A 20,870-nucleotide genomic window follows, 5' to 3' on the forward strand; every position below is an offset into this window, starting at 1 on the left:
ATTTAAGCTCAATTTTTTCCTTGACTGAATAAATCTTCTGTTCATTAATTTGTAGAACAGAGCAGTTACCTGAAAATGCTAATAGAATAGGTTTATTAATTTGCTAATAGAATTGCTCAAAATAATGAACAGAAGATTTAATGCTAATAGAATAGATTTATAAATCATTGATTCTCTACATTCAACACAAATGAAAGAAACAAAATGCATAGGTTTAAAAAATTTATAAAATTTAATCAAGACCTTTCATTCTTTGCCTAAAACGGCCTATCTTTCACTTTTTTAAGAAAAGCAACACAATTTGCCTACTACCTCACACATGAGCCCACCACATACAATCTGCAATTTTAAATTTTTTAATGACGTGTGATGTGAGGCCAATTGTTGTGAATTTTGGTTGACCCCAGGACTAAATGTGCTCAACTCTTTATTAATGGGAGATAGTTTATAGTGGGGTATATTCTTGAAATCATCAATGACATTGTTCACCAACATATACAATCTGTACATCCAGGAAAGATGGCATAGGTTCAAAACTTCAAATAAACAAATAGAACTTCAAAGAGAAGCCTAAGCCCCTTTGCCTATATGAAGAAATGCCTTGTAAGATGATTAACTCTAGTATTGACAAAAATGGCCACATGGGAAAACTAAAAATAAAAAATTACCAAACTCTCAATTCTGAAAAAATTAAAATTAAAAAAAAAAATGGAGTAAATTCTCAGGGCTTCCTCAAGGCAGATGCTGCACCCATCACAACAGCCAAGACAATACCAAGACCGGCACCGAGGGAAGCACCCACAGCTGCAGCTGTTAAGGAGGATGCCTTGGCCTGAGCATCTCTACTTGCTTCTATAACCATTGCTTGTTCTCGTGCCAACTCCACCATTAGTCTATCTTTAGCAAGTTCCTTTAATTTGGAAAAAGAAAAACATTAAAATTAATATTGAAAAGAAAACCATATGAACAACAAACCACAACACATATTACAACATGGTTATTAATAGAACCAGAGAGCATCAAAGTAACCAGTAATATGGTTTTTGGGATAATCAACTAAAGTAGAACCAACATATAAAAAAGATTGCAGAAATATATGACCTAACCAACAGCAACAAGTCACCAAGTTCCTCAATGTCCTAGACTAGATTCATACATGGGTGATTAATTTTTTTTTTTGATAAGTAATAAAAATGTATATTAAAAAAAACTACCTCATGCAAAAAACATAAGGCAGGGGTGAAAGGTACAGAAAAATATGAAAAAAAACAGAAAGAAAAGATACTAGTTATAAAGAAGGGAGCTAAGGAACATAGGGAGAGAATCACTAGAGGTGAGTCCCCAAGCCCTAGACCAATCAAAAAGGGAGCCACTGAAAGAAGCCAAAAGCTGATCAATGGAACTATCCATGTCCTCAAACGTCCTCCTATTTCGCTCCCTCCACAAACACCACATTAAGCATAGCGGAGCTAAATTCCAAATACTAGACGAATGCTTCCCAAACCAATTCCACCAACCAAAGAGAGTATCCGCTATAGATCTTGGCAGCACCCAAGAAATTCCAAAAGATCTAAACACCAAACTCCACAACCGATAAGCATTACCACAATGCAATAGCAAATGATTCACCGTTTCACCATTACAACGACACATAATGCACCAATCAACAAAGTCCAGCCCTCTACCCCTCAAATTGTCACCTGTAAGGATTTTATCCCATACAGCAGTCCACACAAAGAAAGAAACGCCGAAGAGCCTTAACCTTCCAAACACTTTTCCAAGGAAATATAATGGGCATGGGTCCTCTTAACTTATTATAAAACGAGCGAATATCAAAATTCCCATTATTCGTCAACTTCCATCGCATACAGTCTCTATTCTCAGTTGGAGGTAAATTAGAGCCCAAAGTTTGAAGAAATGCATCCACATCACCCATTTCCCAATCATTTGATCTCCGAATGAAACGAACATCCCAGCTTCTCCGATCCTCACTCCCTAATTGTTCCAAAGAAGAGGCCACTGATGCCCCTTTATTGGAGGCAATCCCATACACAGCCGGATAGGTCAATTTAAGAGGAGAGTCCCCACACCATTGATCTGTCCAAAGCTTCACTCTATCCCCCACCCCTACCACAAACTGAATATTTTTACTAAAAGTTTCCCAGCCCATACGGATACTTCTCCACAAACCACACCCATGTACCCCTCTATCTAGCTTGGAAGTCCAACCCCCCCATTCTTCCCCAAACTTTAGGGCTACTACCCTTCTCCAAAGTCTTGTTTCCTCAACCCCAAACCGCCATAACCATTTTCCTAGTAAGGCTTTATTGAGAGTAGTTAATTTCCTTACTCCTAACCCACCATTTTCCAAAGGTGCACACACCTTATTCCAGCCCACCAGATGTGTCTTGGAATCCCTCCACAAAAAATCCCTTTGCAACCTCTCAATCTTATTGGCGACATGCGTAGGGATTGTAAAAAGAGATAAAAAGTAAGTCGGAAGACTAGATAATGTACTCTTAAGCAATGTCAGTCTTCCACCTTTTGACAAATACATCTTCTTCCAACTAGCCAACTTACGCTCAATTTTCTCCAATATAAGATTCCAAATAGTAGGGGACTTGTGGGACACCCCCAGTGGCATACCGAGATAGGTCAAAGGCAAAGACCCAATACGGCAACCCAAGATCTCTGCCAAGACATGAATATTAGGAACCTCCCCAATGGGAACCATCTCACTCTTCAAAACATTAACCTTTAAACCTGTCACAGCCTGGAAACAAAGAAGGAGCATCCGAGCATGCAGAATCTGCTCCTCATCTGCATCACAAAATAGAATTGTGTCATCCGCAAACAACAGATGTGAGACACAAACCCCTTCACCCCTTCTACCATCTGCCCTGAAACCTCGAAATAAACCAGCAACTTCAACTTTTTTCATCATCTTACTAAAAACCTCCATCATAACCAGAAACAACAAAGGGGATAGCGGGTCCCCTTGTCTCAATCCCCTTGAGCTCCCAAAAAAGTCAACTGGAGCTCCATTGACCAAAATAGAGAACTGGACTGTGGATATACATGTACGGATCCACCTACACCACCTCACCCCAAATCCCATTCTTTTCAACAAATCTAGAAGAGCCTCCCAATTCACACGATCATAGGCTTTCTCAATGTCCAGCTTACAAATAACCCCCGGAATCTTACTCTTCACCCTACTATCCACACACTCATTAGCAATAAGAACAGAATCAAGTATCTGTCTGCCACCCACAAAACTGTTTTGAGATTCAGATATCAACTGATCCAAAACCTCTTTCAAGCGGTTTGCCAAAACCTTAGCCAAGATCTTGTATACACTCCCCACCAAGCTGATAGGTCTAAAATCACGAATATTGGAGGCACCATTCTTCTTAGGCACCATTCTTCTAAAATCACGAATATTGGATTGCATTAATCACCCATACATGGGTGATTAATGCAATCCAACAATAATGAAATCATTGATGAAACTCTCCAATATTCTAAACACCCAATTTTTTTTAATCAACCCTTGTTGCAGACCCCCTCCCTCCCCCACCCCCAAAAAAATTATCATAAAAAAAATATAATTATAAATTTTATTTTATTTTTTAAGTTTGCCCAAATTCATTTTTGAATATTGTCAGCAAATTCAACACCCCTTGCTACTACATCGAAATTTGTGCCTATAGTCATAACTTAACACAAAACCATTAGTAAGAAGGGGTTCAAACATTATATTCTGTTAATACAAAATCAATTTAAATGCTTTTACCTGGAAAGAGTCTTCCTCTTGGCTTCGAAGCACACGGTGGATTAGCTGACAAAGAGAGGCAACACCCTCCACTGAAAGAACAATATCTTTCTTCTGGAAAGGCCTCCGAACAAGATTGATCGGGGCAAAAATAAGTTTTTGAGCACCCATTCTCCCATCAGAATCTCCGCCAGTTGCACCCCAAGACAAAGAAGCACTTGCAACACCAGGCATAACATATGGACAGGAATTGATAACTCCGGTTGAGCTTAAAGATGCTTGGTATGCCTGCACAACAGCATCTATTGCTGCTTTTTGCTGATGTGCACTGACAGAAAATTTGTTTGTTATGGCAAGAACCCAAGGGATTCCTAGAGATTTGGCCTCATCCAACAGAAGAGAAAGGACTGGCTTCTGTTGTGACAAATCTGAGTGATTGTATCGAGGTATTTTATGGGACAGGTTATGCACAAGAACAATCAGATCTGTCTTCCGACTAAGATCACGAATTCCCATCCATAGTTCATCTCTGAAACGAGAAACTTCCCTATTCAGATCCTGCAGTGAAAATAATTAAATAAATCTATGAACAGGGGGAGAGAAATTTAAGACAAAAAGTCGAGAAATACACTAATAATAACCATGAGAGAGAGGATAAACACATGAGAAATCCTTCTCGACCTAATCAGATCAATGATATAATTAGAAGCTGAGAGCATACTCTGCCTAAACTCCATCTATCCTAATGTTAAGAGGCCCTATCTCATCAAAATCATTAACTAGCATGAAGCATCTACATTGCTTCATGAGTTGGTAAATATAAACACTTCAACAAGGTCCTTTTCAATGTAAACAACTTAACAACCTCTGGTAGAAGAATGTCCAACTCCACCCATTCTTTATGGCAGGAGAAAGTATCCTGTGAACTACAGTTAATTGGCTCCCCACAAGTGAACTAATATCAAGCATGTCCAAGATGGATTATCAGGGTCAAAATGTGGGTCACTACTTTTCTTTATTTGTAAGTTATACACGCAAGTGGATCTCAAACCCACAACCTTATCCTCCACCTTACTCTTACAAGCAGACCTTACTCTTACAAGCAGGAGGTGCCATTTGAACTAAAACTCATTGGCATGCTTGGGTCACACGGAACAGCTTGATCAACTATAAGTGTAGTATGGTACAATTGGTATAAATTACAGCATTTTTTTTTTTTTGATAGATAAGAAAAAATATTATTAATGAAGGACTTCTTTATGCAAACAACATAAAGCAGCCAAAAAATACAAAAGAAAACAGAAACTATATACAAGAAAGAAGCGAATCTACAAACAACAGGTGAGATTCACTAGATATGAGTCCCCAAACCCAAGACCAATCAAATAAGGTGCCAATGTTAAAGTGTAATAGAGGAGAATAAAAATGCCCTATAAACAAGTAACATCTTTTACAGTATAAAAAATAAATAAAGGGTCCGTTTGGATAGCACTTATTGTTGTTAAAAGTTGATAAAAACTGATTGTTGCTGAAAATACTGTAGCAAAATAATTTTTAAATGTGTGAATAGTATTGTGAGACCCACTTTTAATATTAAATATTGCGTGAACAGTGCGTGAACAGTATGTGAACAGTGCAGCACAGTACATGCACAGTAAATTTTGTCTCCAAAGTCAGCAAGTGCGGCCAAAAAAAATAAAAATAAAGAAGAGAAAACGCAAAGCTGGAAACGCGCCGCGAGGAAACGCGCTATCCAAACTGGGTCAAAAAAATAAAATGAATACCTGCAAATTTACCCCTGCTGAAACACAGTAGCATAAACCACCAGCAATCCCTTCTTGATCATCACTCTCAGGAAGCTTATTCTCAACATTGGCATTAGTGTTTACTCTACTTTGACTAAGTATTGCCTTAAGAAGAGAAGTTTTACCAGCACCCTACATGGCCCATAAGTCATGTATCACTATATAAATAACCAAAAAAAGAAACGTCTTTTGTAAATCATATTTTTCATATATATTTAAACATCAGTACCTCAAGGCCAAGTAACCGGACCCTACGAGTTCTGACATGAACCTCCTTAGAGACAGTAGCAAAATCACTGGTACAGAACACAAAAAAATCATTCAAACCTTCAGGGCGAATAATTTTTTCATCACGAAAGGAACCTGAAGTATTTTCATGATTGAGATGGGCAGCATTTGAATCAATAGAAGAAAACAAAGGCATCAATGGATCTGCCACTATCTGATGCTTTGGTGGTTGTCTCAATGGCGCTCCAACCAAAACTCGCATTTGTTGTAATTCTTGCTCCATTTCACAATATGAAGAATAATTCGGAACTGAGGGGAATGATTCCACTCTAGTAGAACACCTGAATAGGATAAATACAAAATCATGATGTATCTCAAAACAAAAGACACCCATGGAGGTTCTGGGAAAAAAAATAAAAAGGCTACGTTAAGCGCAAAGCGCCCTCACAAAAGCTTTTGAGCTTTTTTATTAAGCGCAAAGCGCGCTTTTTTGAGCTTCTTGTAAATTTTTTATAAAAAAATCCTGATTTGATTTTTAGCTATTAAATCTAAATATGTTTGATATAAGCCATTGATTTAATATATAAAAACTAATAGTGTGGTGTGCTACCATACACCTAAGCCTATCTCTTTAGATATTTTTGAACTTTTAACCACAACCACACAAACAAACACTAAATCAGACACTCACAAAGATAACATTACTTAACATTCTAGTACTTTTTAGCCTTTGCCTTCTTGGTTCTATACTTCTATTTTAATTCAACCATGTTTTGTAATCATGGCCATCAAATATCATGGTTGCATTTATTTTGTAAAGCACAATAGAATTATGTAAATGTTATATAAATTACATAAAATGTTTTATTGTAATTTATATAATTAATTGATCACTTGATTGTTGTATTGATCATTAATAAATTCTTTTTAATTTATTAAATTTTTTTTTTTTTAAATATGCGCTTCACATCGATCAGGCGCGCGCTTGCACTTTGCGCTTCGCGCCTAGGCTCTAGGAGGCCTTTGCGCTTAAGTGCACTCAACACTTTTAACACTTTTAACAACACTGGGTCAACCCCACAAAATCCTTTTCTCAACCAATCAAGGAGAGGCTGCTGGAGCAAATAAACACATAAACTCAATAATAAACACAAAGCTAAACCAATCTGTGGGGAATATATATATATATATATAGTGGTTCCATTTTGTATCATGTGGCGTATATGGCATGAATGAAACATGAGATGCTTTGAGGGCCAAGAGCTCAACACAATGAAGTTTTTGTTTTTGAAGTCATTATACGAGTGGCCAACATGCCCAATGTCTTCTTCAATCAAGGAGCTCCCAAATTTCACAGACTACCAAGGCTCTAGATAACTGCTGTGTTTTTTCTGGTTTGTTTTTATTTTCTTTAGCACTCTTTTCTTGTATACATCCCATGTACTTGATTTGAATTTTTTTTTTAATAAATTTATATACTTATTAAAAAAAAATTGAAAACCCCACTATTGAATTACACATTCTATTGATTCTTAACACATACATAGCATGCCAAATTTCATGTCAATCATATATTACTTACCACATGTCTATAAATTCATGTTTAACATAAATTTTTAAAATAGGAAAAATTTGAAAGCAAAACATTTTATAAATAAGATAGTTATTGACATCTAATCATCTTGATAATATGCAAGCTTGGAGATTTAAAGAAGACAGCATAATCCAACGGTAGATTTGTCAAAAAAACCTAATCCAATACAAAGTTATATTGACAAGATTTACAGTAAGTGTACCTTGAACCTATATAGTAGTCACTAGAATAAAGAATGTGCAATTCACTTTGCAATTTAATTTATGATGATCATGAGGCAATGCTCCAGCAACAAAAATGCTTGGAAGATAAATATTCCTTTAATGTGATCCCTTAATGTATGAATGCACTCAATAGAAACCGGTACAGAAGTGAAGAGCATATTGGTCAGGTCAAAGCTCAAACAGGTGTAGCAAAGAAACAATTGAATCAAGAAACATTAGTGAGAAGCATATATTTAAAAAAGGGAAGAAAAAAAAATGGCCACTGCCAAAAGTATCAGGAAAGTAGGTCTTTGTGTTCAGTTTAGGTGATCTATAAAACACGACAACAATAACCAAGCCTTGGTAGTCAGTCCTAAAGGTGATCTAAAAAAGACACTGATCATGAACGATGATTTGCACGATGACAATGAAGCAATCCTGGCAGGTTGCACTAAAGTCATCATATCCTAACATATCATATTGGATGTGCTTAATTGTAAAATTAATTCACAAAAGAAGGGTGGGGAGAGCCATAAAAATTGCCAAGGACCATACCAGTTACCATTCACTTGAGCGTGAACCAGTGTACACAGATGCAACCCAAATCCAGTGATATCGACTTTTAAAGGTTCTCCATTCTTCCCGCCAGGTACTCCATTCCATCCAAGAGGAGCAATTGAAGTAGCTGTGCGAATAACTGGAGACTCTACAATATGCCCAAGCTCTACAGAGCCTGCAACTGAAAGACCAAGCCACTGCTGCAGATGTGTATACTGCTGCAGTTGCTCCATTCCCAAGAAAGATGAAGGATTATCACCCATGCATAGGTCATAGATTCTGCAAAAACAACAAAAAAGACAATTCCATCAAATATGAGACTTATGAATCCTGAAATTTCTTGCTAATTACGATTCCAAAAATGACCATCCACTGTTACATATCCAAGTAGAGACCGCAAGGAACTATAATGATTTCAAGATCTTCTTGAAAAAATTTATATAACTTGCATTAGTGAGAGGGTGAATAATTGTAGTTTATTGACGAACTTAAACTGTTTTATATGTTTTAAAACACATTGAATAAATCTTACTACAGTATTAGCAATCAATAATTTTACTAACAACACTTGAACTGCCTATGAAAATTCCTTGGTCCAATACCAGGGAAATTACGCAAACAAGAACCTACCAACCAATGTAAACATTGACAACCAATTTGGTAGAAAAAGGGAACAAAATACAAGCACAACTAAATTGCATGATTAACTCATTAACAAATGTAATTGGTATATTTTTTTAATAAACAATGATCCACACCTCTGAAATCGGAGCCTATATGACCTCATAGAATGTGATTGAAACCGTTCCCTTAATTCCGCAATCACAGATCTGACCTGAAAATGTCTTTGCCAGAAGAAAGTAAACAAAATGAGAGATCCCAAAATATGCTACTACCAGCTACCACTCAGTATCACAAAAGGCTGTTGAAATCATAAGATTTAGGCCGCAGAATTATTAAAAATCTTGCCACCCCCAACCAAGAGAGAGAGAGATTTCTAAACAAAGGAAGACATACCGATGTCAACTTCGAATACTCAGCACCTGATAGTGATTCTACTGATGAATTCCCCAAGAGATAAAGCTGTAGTAGATAAATAGATTCCAATGAAGTCAATAAAATAAAAATCAAACACACCAAAATACAGACCCAATATAAAGAACAGATGTGTGAAGACTGAGTTCAAGACAACTATTATGGCAAACAACATGTAATGATGCCTCTGATGTTGGAGAGAGAAAACAGAAAAGCACATTAATACCTCACGCAATGAAATATTAATTGCCAGCGAAATTTACTTTTACATAAATTACTCTCAAAGACTATGTCGAACTTGTTTGTGGGTAGAAGACTAGAAGGCAGCCACTTGTGTTGGAATTTAAAAGAGTTGGGACCTCTCAGGTCATTTCACAAACTTATAAGCAGTGGAGGGACAAAAAGGTAATTCCCAGGAACTCAAACTTACTAGCAAGTCAATAATGTCACAAACAAATGATCAGAGACCCCTACAAGAATCAATAGACTACAAAAAAGCAATGAAAAAGAATGAAACAACTTATACAAGCCAGCAACATCTTATCCACAGAATTAGATGCATTTTGCATGCTCATTTTTAACATTCATGACTTGAAACTGGTTCTACATTTATTCAACAACTTTTACATGTAACACAATGTCAAAGCCCTAAAAGGCTAGAATATGGTTGTCTTTCCTTTTCCCCCTCCATTTATACTGAGGTTATACTTAATTCTTTTGTTGTCATTTCTCCTTCTCAACAATTTTTTTTTCAACCCCTTAGATTCCCATTTATAAATTTGGAGTAGTTTAGTCAATGCTCTCATTCAAAGCTCTCAACTGCTGACTTAAATCTACAAAGCATTTTTTTCTTGGGTTGATGCCACATTCCGACCCTTAAGTTCCATCTTCCATGTCTGTTGCTGTGCTACCTTCTTGAAACACCATCCCTTTACTCTAACATCTACTCTTCTAGCATCGAAGGATCACTTGTGTTGCTATGGTACTCATCCAGCTCTAGCTACTAACTAACCATTTACTTCCAAAGATGCATTTCTAAGTGTCCACTTCCTCTGTCCTATTAACCTGAGAACTATTTGTTAATTGCTTTTTTGTAGTCTTCCTTTTTTTTTATCTTTTTTTTCCTTCTTTAATTTTTTTTATATTTGAATGGTAAGCATACTTGCACTCAATGGGCCTTGAATCCACTACCTCACCCTCCATCCCATTATTGTGGGAAAAGTAAGTGCCGTTTAAGCTAGAACTCATTCACTTTTCTAGTTTCCAATATTCATGATACTTCTTATTCCTTTTCTTCCCCAACGCAGTGCATTTGGATTAGCTCTTTGCTAAAAGTTGGCAAAAGTACAAGTGTACCTAAAAAAAGTGAGACTCTAAAAAAAGTACATAAGCAAATAATGTAATAAAAATATTGTGGAAATTACACTTTAAAGGGGGGGGGGGGGGGGGCCAAAAAAAACTATACCACCTAAACTACGAGAATGCACACTTTACCCCACTAAACTATACCCCTTTTTACACTTACCCTCCTAAATTATACTCTTTTTATACTTACCCCCCTAAATGATGAGAATACACACTTCCCTAAACAATTACCAATGAGATGGGGTATAAAGTGTCACACGGGTAATAGTTTAGAGGGGTAAGTGTAAAAGGGGGTATAATTTAGGGGATAGAGTGTAATTTCCCCAAAAATATAAAAAATAATTATTAAAAAAAAAAAAAAAAACCTAATCCAAACTCATAAGTCAAACTTGTTTGAAGAAAACCATTTTCAAGAGTGACCTTCTATCTTGCTGCAGTTTACCCAGGTACTATATATAATTTCCAACCATCTTGCTAGAGGCATTACTTGCTCTTTGCAACCAAATCCCAAAAGGGACTGAGTCTAATTTATTTCTATAGCCACTAACCCAGAAGAGGTTTGTCCCAAGCTATCACATGACAAAAGCAAGACCATTAATATTTTAAACTACAAAAATCCATTTTCACAATTGAGGGACATGCTTCATATTGAGACCATATGGATATCTCAACCAATATGATGATCTCCTGTCACTAGCATGGCTAATATAGTTAATAGAGTTTGTTGGGGAATTTTTTTTTGGCTAAGGATGGGACAGGAGATCATTATCAAAAACTAACCCAAGGAAGCATAGTTAATGCAGACTCACAATGAAATATATCAGCAGACACCAAAGCATTCAGAGTACTGATATAATTTCAGCTTCTTTTCCATCTCTTGTGCAATGTTCATTTGTTACAGCTTAATTCATAAATATAGGCAGCTGACTTTCTTAGTTACAGCTTTGTAACGATTCACTTTTTCCTAAGAACAGTTTAGTCAATCAAACCCTGCTTATTTCTATCTGACAAAAATAATCTACGATAAACAAATGAAAAACAAACAGACAAATAAATGAAGCATGAATTCATTATATATACCTGCCCAAAAGGTACATAAGAAGGTAAATAGGGCACTCTACGCCAGCTCTTGCTATCCCCACCTTTAATGTCACCTTGTTCTGCTAACTTTCCACTTGTTGCTACCTCTGGTGGCGCTTTATCAGTGTCAGAAAATGGCTCAAGGGAAATGCCATCTGAACCCTCTTGGATTACAAGAGACTGTGGCCCAACTACTTCATCTTCAACAAAAGATGTTGCAACAGAATCAGCAGACGTAGACGTTTCTGCAGATACAAATCGTTTTCCTCTGTATTTATTCAACTGTCTCATTACACCCTCCAAAGGAACAAGCCTTGAAAGCCTCCAGAATGAACTCTGTACAGGACCCAATCCCAAAACCAACTGCTCCCCCTCATCCTCTTTTAGCTTATCTATCCCTTCCTCACGTTTTAACATAGATATATTAGTAGATTCAGCATCAGAAGGCATCGATTGAGCCTGTGCATTATAATGATGAAAATACGCGGGAGACAAGATACGAGGCACCAGATCTTCTGGAATACAATAACTCTTGAAATAGTGATGCCATCCTTTTCTATTAACATAGCTGAAAGAAAAAAGAAAAAAAAATATATATATATATATATGGATGTGTTATCTTAAACTAATAATTAAATAAATAAAAAAGAATAATATCAGGAACTCAAATATTCAGAAATAATATAATTACTAAGAAGATGCCTACTCTTTTAAAGCAGCATTTCCAACTGGGGGCTGGGAGAATGTTATACATTTAACTAAAACTTTTTCACTCTCCTTTGAAGATGATGAGGCAGCTATAACCCTCAAAATGGCAAGGGTAGCTAATGTTGCTACCTACAAAGACAAAATAAGAGCAGATAATAAATTTATTAATTAATTATATTTTTTTAATAATATACAATTAATTGAGTAGACCAAGGGGCAGCAGCCCAGGTACACTGACTACGTCAATTAATTATATACAGAGAACTGGCTAAAACTAAAGCGAAGCAGTCTAATCAGACTTACTGCTCCACCAAGTGAATGTCCACATAATACAAGCTTTCGCTTCTTCTTCTGAGCAAGTCTGTATAACTCCAAAGCAGGTATCCCTTTAGCACGGGCCAAAAAGCCCTGAAAAAATTGGAAAGAGAAAAAAAAATCAGAAAAATACACAGACAATTATACAAAATAAGAGCATCTGTAGAATCTAGGAATAACCAACCAATACATTGGCATATAGGGAATTAGATCTGCTTAGAAAACACGGGAAAAAAAAAAAGTATAACGCGCTAACATATTTGACATATGTTGATGAAACACAATCAACAAAACCATGAAAACAATAACTGCTATCTTACTCGATGGGCAGCAGGTTTAGATTTATCTTTTAGTTGCTTAGATTTTGATTCAAGGGGATTCCACAAGTTTTCCAAATTTCCTTTTCGACTTTCATGTTGTTCAGACTTAACAGTTTCAATCTCCTCGGCAACTTCCATAATATCCTCATGAAATATAGCACCTTGCAGTATGTTTGCATCAGCCATGACATCCCTTGATTTGCACAAAATAAAATTCATACTTATAAAATTATAGAGACTGAGATAACTAAATCAATAAATTCTATCATTCTTACTTGTACTGCTTTGTTCCAATAAAGGAAGCAAATAATGTGTCACCAGCTTCTGCCAAAAGATACCTGCAACAACCAAGATGAAAAAGAAGCTATATGATAAACAGAAAAAATTAAGAGTGATTATTCAAAAAATGAAAATAAAAATCACTTTGGCAAAAAAAAAAATGATAAAAAGACAAGAGTATGCATAGATAGACATATAACTAACAAAAGTATGCATAGATAGACAAATAACTTTAGTAATTTAAATTAAACTAGAGTAATTTCATGGAAATTTAACATTCATTAACTAAAATAACTACAGAATTTTGAAGTTTCAACTTGTATAAAGTTCCATACTTTGGTTTGCACCAGCTGCCACTGGAAACCACGCATGACACATCTAAAGCATTTTTAGGCAAAAGGCATAAAGATCTTCTAATTCATCAGCATCTTCCGTGTTTTACATTTATTAACATGAAAAAAATCTCTACTACTTGGAAGATTATCATTGTACACAGGACAAGAAAGGGGTATGGTACACCACTTGACATGTGGTATGACGAGATTTATGCTTATATACATTGCTCAATAAAAACTCATAAAAGACTAAGGTAATACAAAGTCCGAATATTTATAAATGTAGCCTTCTTTGAGTGGACACAGGCAATCAATACAGTTTCTCCCTCAAGCTTCCTTGATTTTCTAGATATGTTAAATTTTAGAAACTAATCTTTTGTATTTGTTTCTAGGCAACATACATCCCATGTACTAGGAAACCCTTTTACATTTTTTGTTTTAATGATATGTTTATCACATATCAAAAAAGTGTAGCCTTTTGTTGCCCAAAAACTTAATATACACAATGTCTCCATATAACCTAAAAATGTTTCAATCGGAAAAGGACAAAAAGGAAACAGTAAGAGGGTAGCAGCTAACTATATTTTTCAGAAATGGTAAAAGATATTAGAAAGACAATCCAGGAATCATTTTTAACATAAAAGGATTAGGAATACATTTGGCAGTATAGAGAAATCTTTTAAATGAAAATTAAAAGATATAGAGCAGAATAAACCTGTGAGGAACATGATCTGAAGAAGGCTGCACACGCTCCAAAGAAACAACTTGCCCTCCAAAGTCGGCCTTAAATTTATTTACAGCCCGTACCATATCAGCAGCAGGTCTCTTCATAATGAAGAATAACATCGTAAATATAAGCAAATTCATTTTCAGTGCCTACAGAACATTTATTCATAACTATTCCACCAAAAAAGACATGTCATGATTATCAAAGCTTTTGTTGCATTCCAATTTTGGAAACTGTAAGGTCAACTGAGGATAACTAACACACATACATGACACTGACAAACATCTCTCCCATTTAATTATAGCCACATTCTAATTTGAATGACAAAAGGGCTCAAGGGAAAACAATGTTGTAGTGATCCATGAATTACCTCAAGAAATGCAAGACAACTATATATAGTTCACTGGTGTTTACTTGCAAACAAAAGTGAGGAAACAATGGACCATCGCCTTCTTCACCGTACCTTATTAGGGTGTTGCAGTCATTAGTATTTTCTTTGTATGTGATCTCTTGGGTTATGCCTAAGTTGGTAGTGTGGTCAATTGCATGTTGGAGAGGCTATTTCAAGAGACATCAATATTGTATTGTTCAAATTGAGAGAGAGAGAGAGAGAGAGGAAAAAACTTCAAGCGTTTGGAATGCCATACTATTACTAACATTATTCTTGATGTGTGCTATCTGGAGTGAGACGTATGCTTGGATATTGTGGAATTGAATTCTCATTTATTAACTTAAGTCACTATTTTTAGATCACTTTTCATCTCGATGCATCTTTGAATTTCTTTGAATTTCTTGATTTGATTGATCTTTGTACATTTAAATCTTAGCTTTTCTTCTTTACTTATCTCCTGTATACTACTCAATTATTATGGCTACACTTTTCTAGTCATTTTCATTAAAAGTTTATACATTTTTATTATTATTATGAAAATTTTATAATAAGGGTCTGTTTGGATACTGCTTATTTGCTGAAAATTGAAAACTTATTGCTGAAAATACTATAGCAAAATAATTTTTAAATATGAATAATGCCATGTGGGACCCAGTTTTAAAGGTTTTTTTGCTAAATTTCGTACTTGCAGTGCTCGTGAACAGTGTACAAGACCCACCATTTTTCAGCAAAAGGCAAAAACGCACATTCAACATGCATTCCAAATGCACACTAAGTGGAGAGCCTTAGTATATGTCAAGTTTGAAGAGGAGTACCTTAAAGAATTAGAATCAGATACAATTAATGAAATATACAAAAGGATGAGAAGAAATATTGCCTAGAGCATTAGACCAGTCATGTAAAGTATGTGAAATTAAGAACTTCAGCTCAATTGTAGAAAACTCAACACCATTGAAGGAATTATTTTTCTCTCTCCAAACGATCCACATAGAGCTAAGCGAGAAAAATAAAACATAGTTATAATGTACCAATGAGCTCAAGCTAAAATAGTAAGTACTCCTTCTATAATAACGGGATGGAAGGAGAAGTTGTGGGTTTAATACCTATAAATATAGGTATACAGTTAAGGCAATAAACCCCACTATTAGATTATGTTCTCTTTAGGCCCATTGCACTTCATATATTGTATTAGTTATACTACCAGTCCTAGACTATGCCTATAAATATAAATGTAGTAGTTGTACATTTTGGTTATCATTCAAAGGTTTTAACACCCCTCTTAATCAAGCACATATTAATCTATCTCTTTTTTTATGATAGGTAAGAAAAAATATATTAAAGACACTACAATATGCAAGAAGAGCACATAGTAGTCAAAAGGTACAAAATTAAGATGGAAAAACAAAAAAGAAGAGAACTAAAGAACAAAGGGATGGAGTCACAAGATGTGAGTCCCCAAGCCCGAGACCAGTCAAACCAATAACCAACGAAAGAAGCAAGCAACTGGTCTCCCAAACTCTCCACATCCTCAAACGTATGTTGATTACGTTCCCTCTGTATGCACCAAAACATATTAATCTCATTTCTCCTTCCTGTCCTCAAATTTCCTAAAAACCAAGAAACCCCATTAACAAAAAAAACTTAAACTTGTCGTTTAAGAAACACAAACTCTTCCAAATCCTCAATTTCCTTTCCATTTCTTCACTTTTCTAACCAACCCAATAACCAATTTCAACTGTTTTTTTTTTTTTTTTTTTTAGTTGATAAGTTAACCAATTCCAACTGGGTTGGTCTCAGAAAATGAATTACTCCTAGACTATGCCTATAAATGTAGTACATTTTGTTTATCATTCAAAAGTTTTAACACCCCTCTTAAGCATGCACATATCAGTCTCATTTCTGAAGTCCTCAAATTTCTTAAAAACCAAGAAATCCCATTAACAAAAAAAACCTAAAACTGTCGTTTAAGAAACAAAAACTCCTCCAAATCCTATATTCCTTCCCATTTCTTCACTTTTCTAACAAACCCAATAACCAATTTCAACTGGGTTTGTTTTCTTTGTTTGATAAGTTAACCAATTCCAACTTGGTTGGTCTCAGAAAAATGAATTATTTATTGTACAACACAAAAAAAAAAAAAAAAGACCCATGTTTTGTTTTCCATAAAAGAAGCGAGAAGCTTACCTTGTAAACGCATTCGGAGAGAACCATGCAGCAGAGGATGTCTTGCAAGTCAGAGACAGACTCAGCCTTGAGAGCACGACAGAGATGTTTGATTTGCTTCTTGCGACGCTCGTACTCCTCCTGGATCCGCTTCCTCTGCTCTCTGTCGTTGCTGTTCCATGGCCACTTCATCACTCGCCATTGCAGTGGACCCCACGAGGAAGAGGCATTGAGGATCTTCGCTCGTTGCTCTCTCATCCATGTCTCTACTCGTTGCTGTATGCCCTCCATTATTGCATACTATTTTTTGTCCGTACACAATCACAGAGATTTGTTTTTAAAGAAGAAGAAGAGAAGAGGAGAAGAGTGATTGTGATTGTGTTGGGGAATATCTCTATGGGTCGATACTTCAATACAAGCATATGCCGCGGCTTCAATCTTTTTCTTTTTCTTTTTNGAAGTGAGAAGAACAGCCATCTTTTCTAGGTTGACATATCTTACTTACGTTCAAATATCATCTCCAATGCCAGAAATCACTAACTTTACAACTTTACAGGTAAAATAAAATCACTAACTTTACAGGTACAGGTTAATTTCACACTATAATTCATTGCATCTTCTCTGTAACAAAATAACACGATTCCATTTTGATTCAACCTCGCAAACATTAAAATTTGTCACGGGTCCACATACCTAACTGTTTTAAGGCTCACGCAGGATCACATTTATTTTGGGCCAGAATGTGATTTCTACATGTTAGTAAAAGCTTTTAAAGGAAATCATTAAACGGGGTATATACAGATGTTTTCAAATTCTACCAGAAAATTGGAACTGATGAAGAGAAGGAAAAATATTATCGTAGAAGGAAGAGAGAGCGTTGCTGGGGTTTTGAAGACAGAAGGATTTGCATTTTTATTTTTTCCGTGCGTGTGAGGGAAAGAAACGTTAAAAACTGAACAAAGTTTTCTTTAAATTAGTCATGAGCAGGTGTCTTTTTAGTATCTGGACACATGTACTAATACGCAGAAGCACTGTAAACTTGTTCGCAGCAAATCCTTGTCTTTTTTAAAAAAAATCAATTAAAACATTTACACTAATGGATGTAAAGTTTTGCATAATAATTGTAAAATTATGCATTTATATACAATTGTTACAGTAATTGTGCATATACACATATTATTACACTGTTACTATAACATGTGTATTTAATATTTTACATTTTTTTTTCTCTCCTTCACCTCACTCTCTTAGCTTCTCACTCTCACCTCTCTCTCGTTTTATCTCCCCTCAGTCCATCAATCAGTCCAGCCTCACCCTCTGTCCACCGATCATTGGTATCCCACCTACGATGATCATCGTAAAAGCTCAGAACTTTCTAGAACAACAATGAATGAGACCCCATGACGCACAAGAGCCAAAAAGCATGACGCATGACGCACGAAGAAGGCTCGTTGAGATCAACAAGCAAACCACAACACACGAGACCCTAAAACGATGTCGTGGCAGAGCTCTCAGGAACATGATGTGTGGGTTTGGCAGAAGCAACAATAACTGGGTATTGATCAGGTTGATGGTGGGTTTTGATGGGTATTGATCCGTGGGAATTGATCGGGTTGATGGTGGCTGGGATTTTGATGGGTGGGTTGATCGGAGGTATTGATCGCTTTGCATAGGAAACCCAGCTTACAAAAGGTTTAGAATATTTTATTTGAATAAAATTATATAATAGACAAACTGATGTGAGGGTTTTGTAAAAATAAAAGCGTAAAATATAAAAAGTAGATTTTAAATGTGCAAATATATAAAATTTTTGCATTCACTAATGCAAATGTTCTTAGCTTAGGGATTAGGGAGGCAATATTATTAAGAGAGTGTTTTTGGTTTTGGGCTTTTAGAAAAGTGCTTTTCTTAAAGTGTGATTTGGAATTGATGCTCGGAGGTCCAGTACGAAAAGGCAGAAAATCACAATAGTGGGATCAAACACACGATTTTTAAATCCTACTAAATAAAAATAAATAAATAAAAATCAAAATGCTATCATAATTTTTCATCAAAAAGCAAAAACTAAATGGGCACTTAACCTTAGACAGTACGACGTACTTTGTAAGGCTCGTTACAATTGGATTGATAATTATAATTTTCCATTATTTAAGGTGTAAAGTGTATAGTACCCTTATAATTTGAGGTAGATTTTATAATTTGACTTTATTTTTAAATTTTATATTATAATTGTGATAGATTTGAAACCCAAAATATCATTCTAACCTTTTATAAATAAATAAAAATTTGTAAAGAGAAAAGAAATTTTCCGTTTTTTCCCCATATGATAAGGAGAAGGATTTGAAGCTAGATGTTTGCATTAAAAACGCTTGAAAATGTCAAGTAGCCAACCACTTGCGTTACAAAATTCTTAATAGGGCCATCTACATACATGCTCCACTCAACCAACTCACTTGGGATTGATTTGATCCGATTCAGTTGAGAAAGCCCATCTCTTGGAGATCTTGTAAATCTCCGACTACGTATGGTAGAGATCTCATGATCTTTGGATCTCTTGCCAAATCAGCCAAAATTTCTCTTTGTTGCTGTGTCCTTTGATTTCATCCAAAATCAATAACTACTTTGAACAACTGACTCAGCTTGACCAGTCACTTCTCTTTGGTTTAATGCAAGTCTTGTTTTTTGCCACTCAACGGGATCAAGTTGTGTCTGGATTGAGCCTAAGCTCGTCTCGACTTGACCCATGGACAACCCAAGCTCTTGACACAAGATTGATTTTCGAAATAATTTATAAAGGGCCGAGTTAGGTCATCTATTAATCATTCATCTTAGAAAACTTCTTATAAAATTTAAAAAATTGTCAAAAAAGTTAGTCGCTTTTTCATTTTCCTATAAAAAGGTTTCTTAAAATAGTTTACAACTATATATCTTAAGAGCATATGTTTGTAATACCATTTATAAAATGAAAAATGTTGTATTCACAACATTTTGAAACAAATTATATGTGCCAAGTTGTTACGGTTGTTATTAAGGGCAAAAAATAATTTTTGTGGTGGATTCAAATTAAAAATTTATAACAACCTACTACTTAAAATTTTTGTAAAAATATGAAAATATTGTAAACGTAGTATTTTTTTATTATAAAATAATAGTAATTTGGTTTTTCCAGTCTAAAATACTTTTTAATTCCACAATCCACACGCAATCATTTGGAGAAGTTTCTTCTAAAAAAACAAATTTGGAGAAGTTAAGTTGGAAACGAACAGAAGAAGAAAAGATTTAAAAAACAAAAAAAAACAAAACAAAAAACAAAAAAAAGAAAAAGAAAAAGATTGAAGCCGCGGCATATGCTTGTATTGAAAAAAAAAAAAAAAAAAAAAAAAAAAAAAAAAAAAGAGGAACCCATAAACCAGAATCAAACCCCAAAAATCCATCAAAGTGATCAAACCCTCATCAAAATCAAATCTCAAAAACCCAGTAAGCCCCATTCAATGAGAAACCCATAAACCAAAATCAAACCCCCAAAAACCCATAAAATCCCCATTCAATGAAAAAGCCCAGAAACCAACCCACAACTGCGAGCTTTAGCCATGGTGGGGCAACGGTTTTTGGCGGCGGAGTGAGACCGGTGGAGAGGGATGAGTTGGATGTGGTGGGGCTGTGCTGTGCACGAAGGATGTGGCTGGGTATCTGAGAAGAGAGAAGAACGGAGAAAGAGAGAGAGAGAGAGAGAGAGAGAGTTGGTGGGGTTTTGAAGAGAGAGAAGGATTTGTTTTATTTTTTCCCTAAGCTAATTGTTGGCGTCCACTCCAAGCTCTGGTGAATATGTGGATCACTCACTCGAGTCTTGGTTCATTCTTGGCATGGACTGGAAACAGATTGGGATAAGGATAACAAGAGAGGACAGTTTAGTAAATTTATCTATATTATGATTGATGGCAAGTTTATATTCAAAATCTATATTATGATTGATGGCGAGGATAACAGAT

The 20,870-nt window shown here is 35.5% G+C and overlaps 1 protein-coding gene across 1 annotated transcript; it reads right to left on the minus strand.

Moving 5' to 3' along the window:
- Nucleotides 1-460: 460 nt before the first annotated feature.
- On the minus strand, nucleotides 461-17,331 carry LOC111987036 (uncharacterized). The gene is made up of 14 exons (XM_024018729.2): nucleotides 16,903-17,331; nucleotides 14,316-14,425; nucleotides 13,262-13,324; nucleotides 12,987-13,179; nucleotides 12,655-12,759; nucleotides 12,350-12,480; nucleotides 11,644-12,211; nucleotides 9,181-9,246; nucleotides 8,922-8,998; nucleotides 8,161-8,442; nucleotides 5,810-6,149; nucleotides 5,560-5,712; nucleotides 3,797-4,333; nucleotides 461-910 (listed from the first exon to the last, which is right to left on the minus strand). Exons 1-14 carry the CDS (start codon nucleotides 17,170-17,172, stop codon nucleotides 722-724), a joined length of 3,084 nt encoding a protein of 1,027 aa, XP_023874497.1. The 5' UTR covers nucleotides 17,173-17,331; the 3' UTR covers nucleotides 461-721.
- Between the last annotated feature and the right edge of the window lie 3,539 nt (nucleotides 17,332-20,870).

The sequence above is a fragment of the Quercus suber genome, unplaced genomic scaffold, assembly GCF_002906115.3.
Source record: "Quercus suber isolate HL8 unplaced genomic scaffold, Cork oak 2.0 scaffold_57, whole genome shotgun sequence".
Lineage (NCBI taxonomy): Eukaryota > Viridiplantae > Streptophyta > Magnoliopsida > Fagales > Fagaceae > Quercus > Quercus suber.

Bases quoted from the DNA above. Each gene is read 5' to 3' on its own strand.
- LOC111987036 (XM_024018729.2), bottom strand. From the start codon at position 17,172: ATGGAGGGCATACAGCAACGAGTAGAGACATGGATGAGAGAGCAACGA. The intron at 12,212-12,349 runs GTAGGCATCTTC...TTTTTCTTTCAG, and splicing joins GGAAATGCTGCTTTAAAAGA to CTATGTTAATAGAAAAGGAT. The intron at 4,334-5,559 runs GTATTCATTTTA...TTTTCACTGCAG, and splicing joins CAGCAGGGGTAAATTTGCAG to GATCTGAATAGGGAAGTTTC.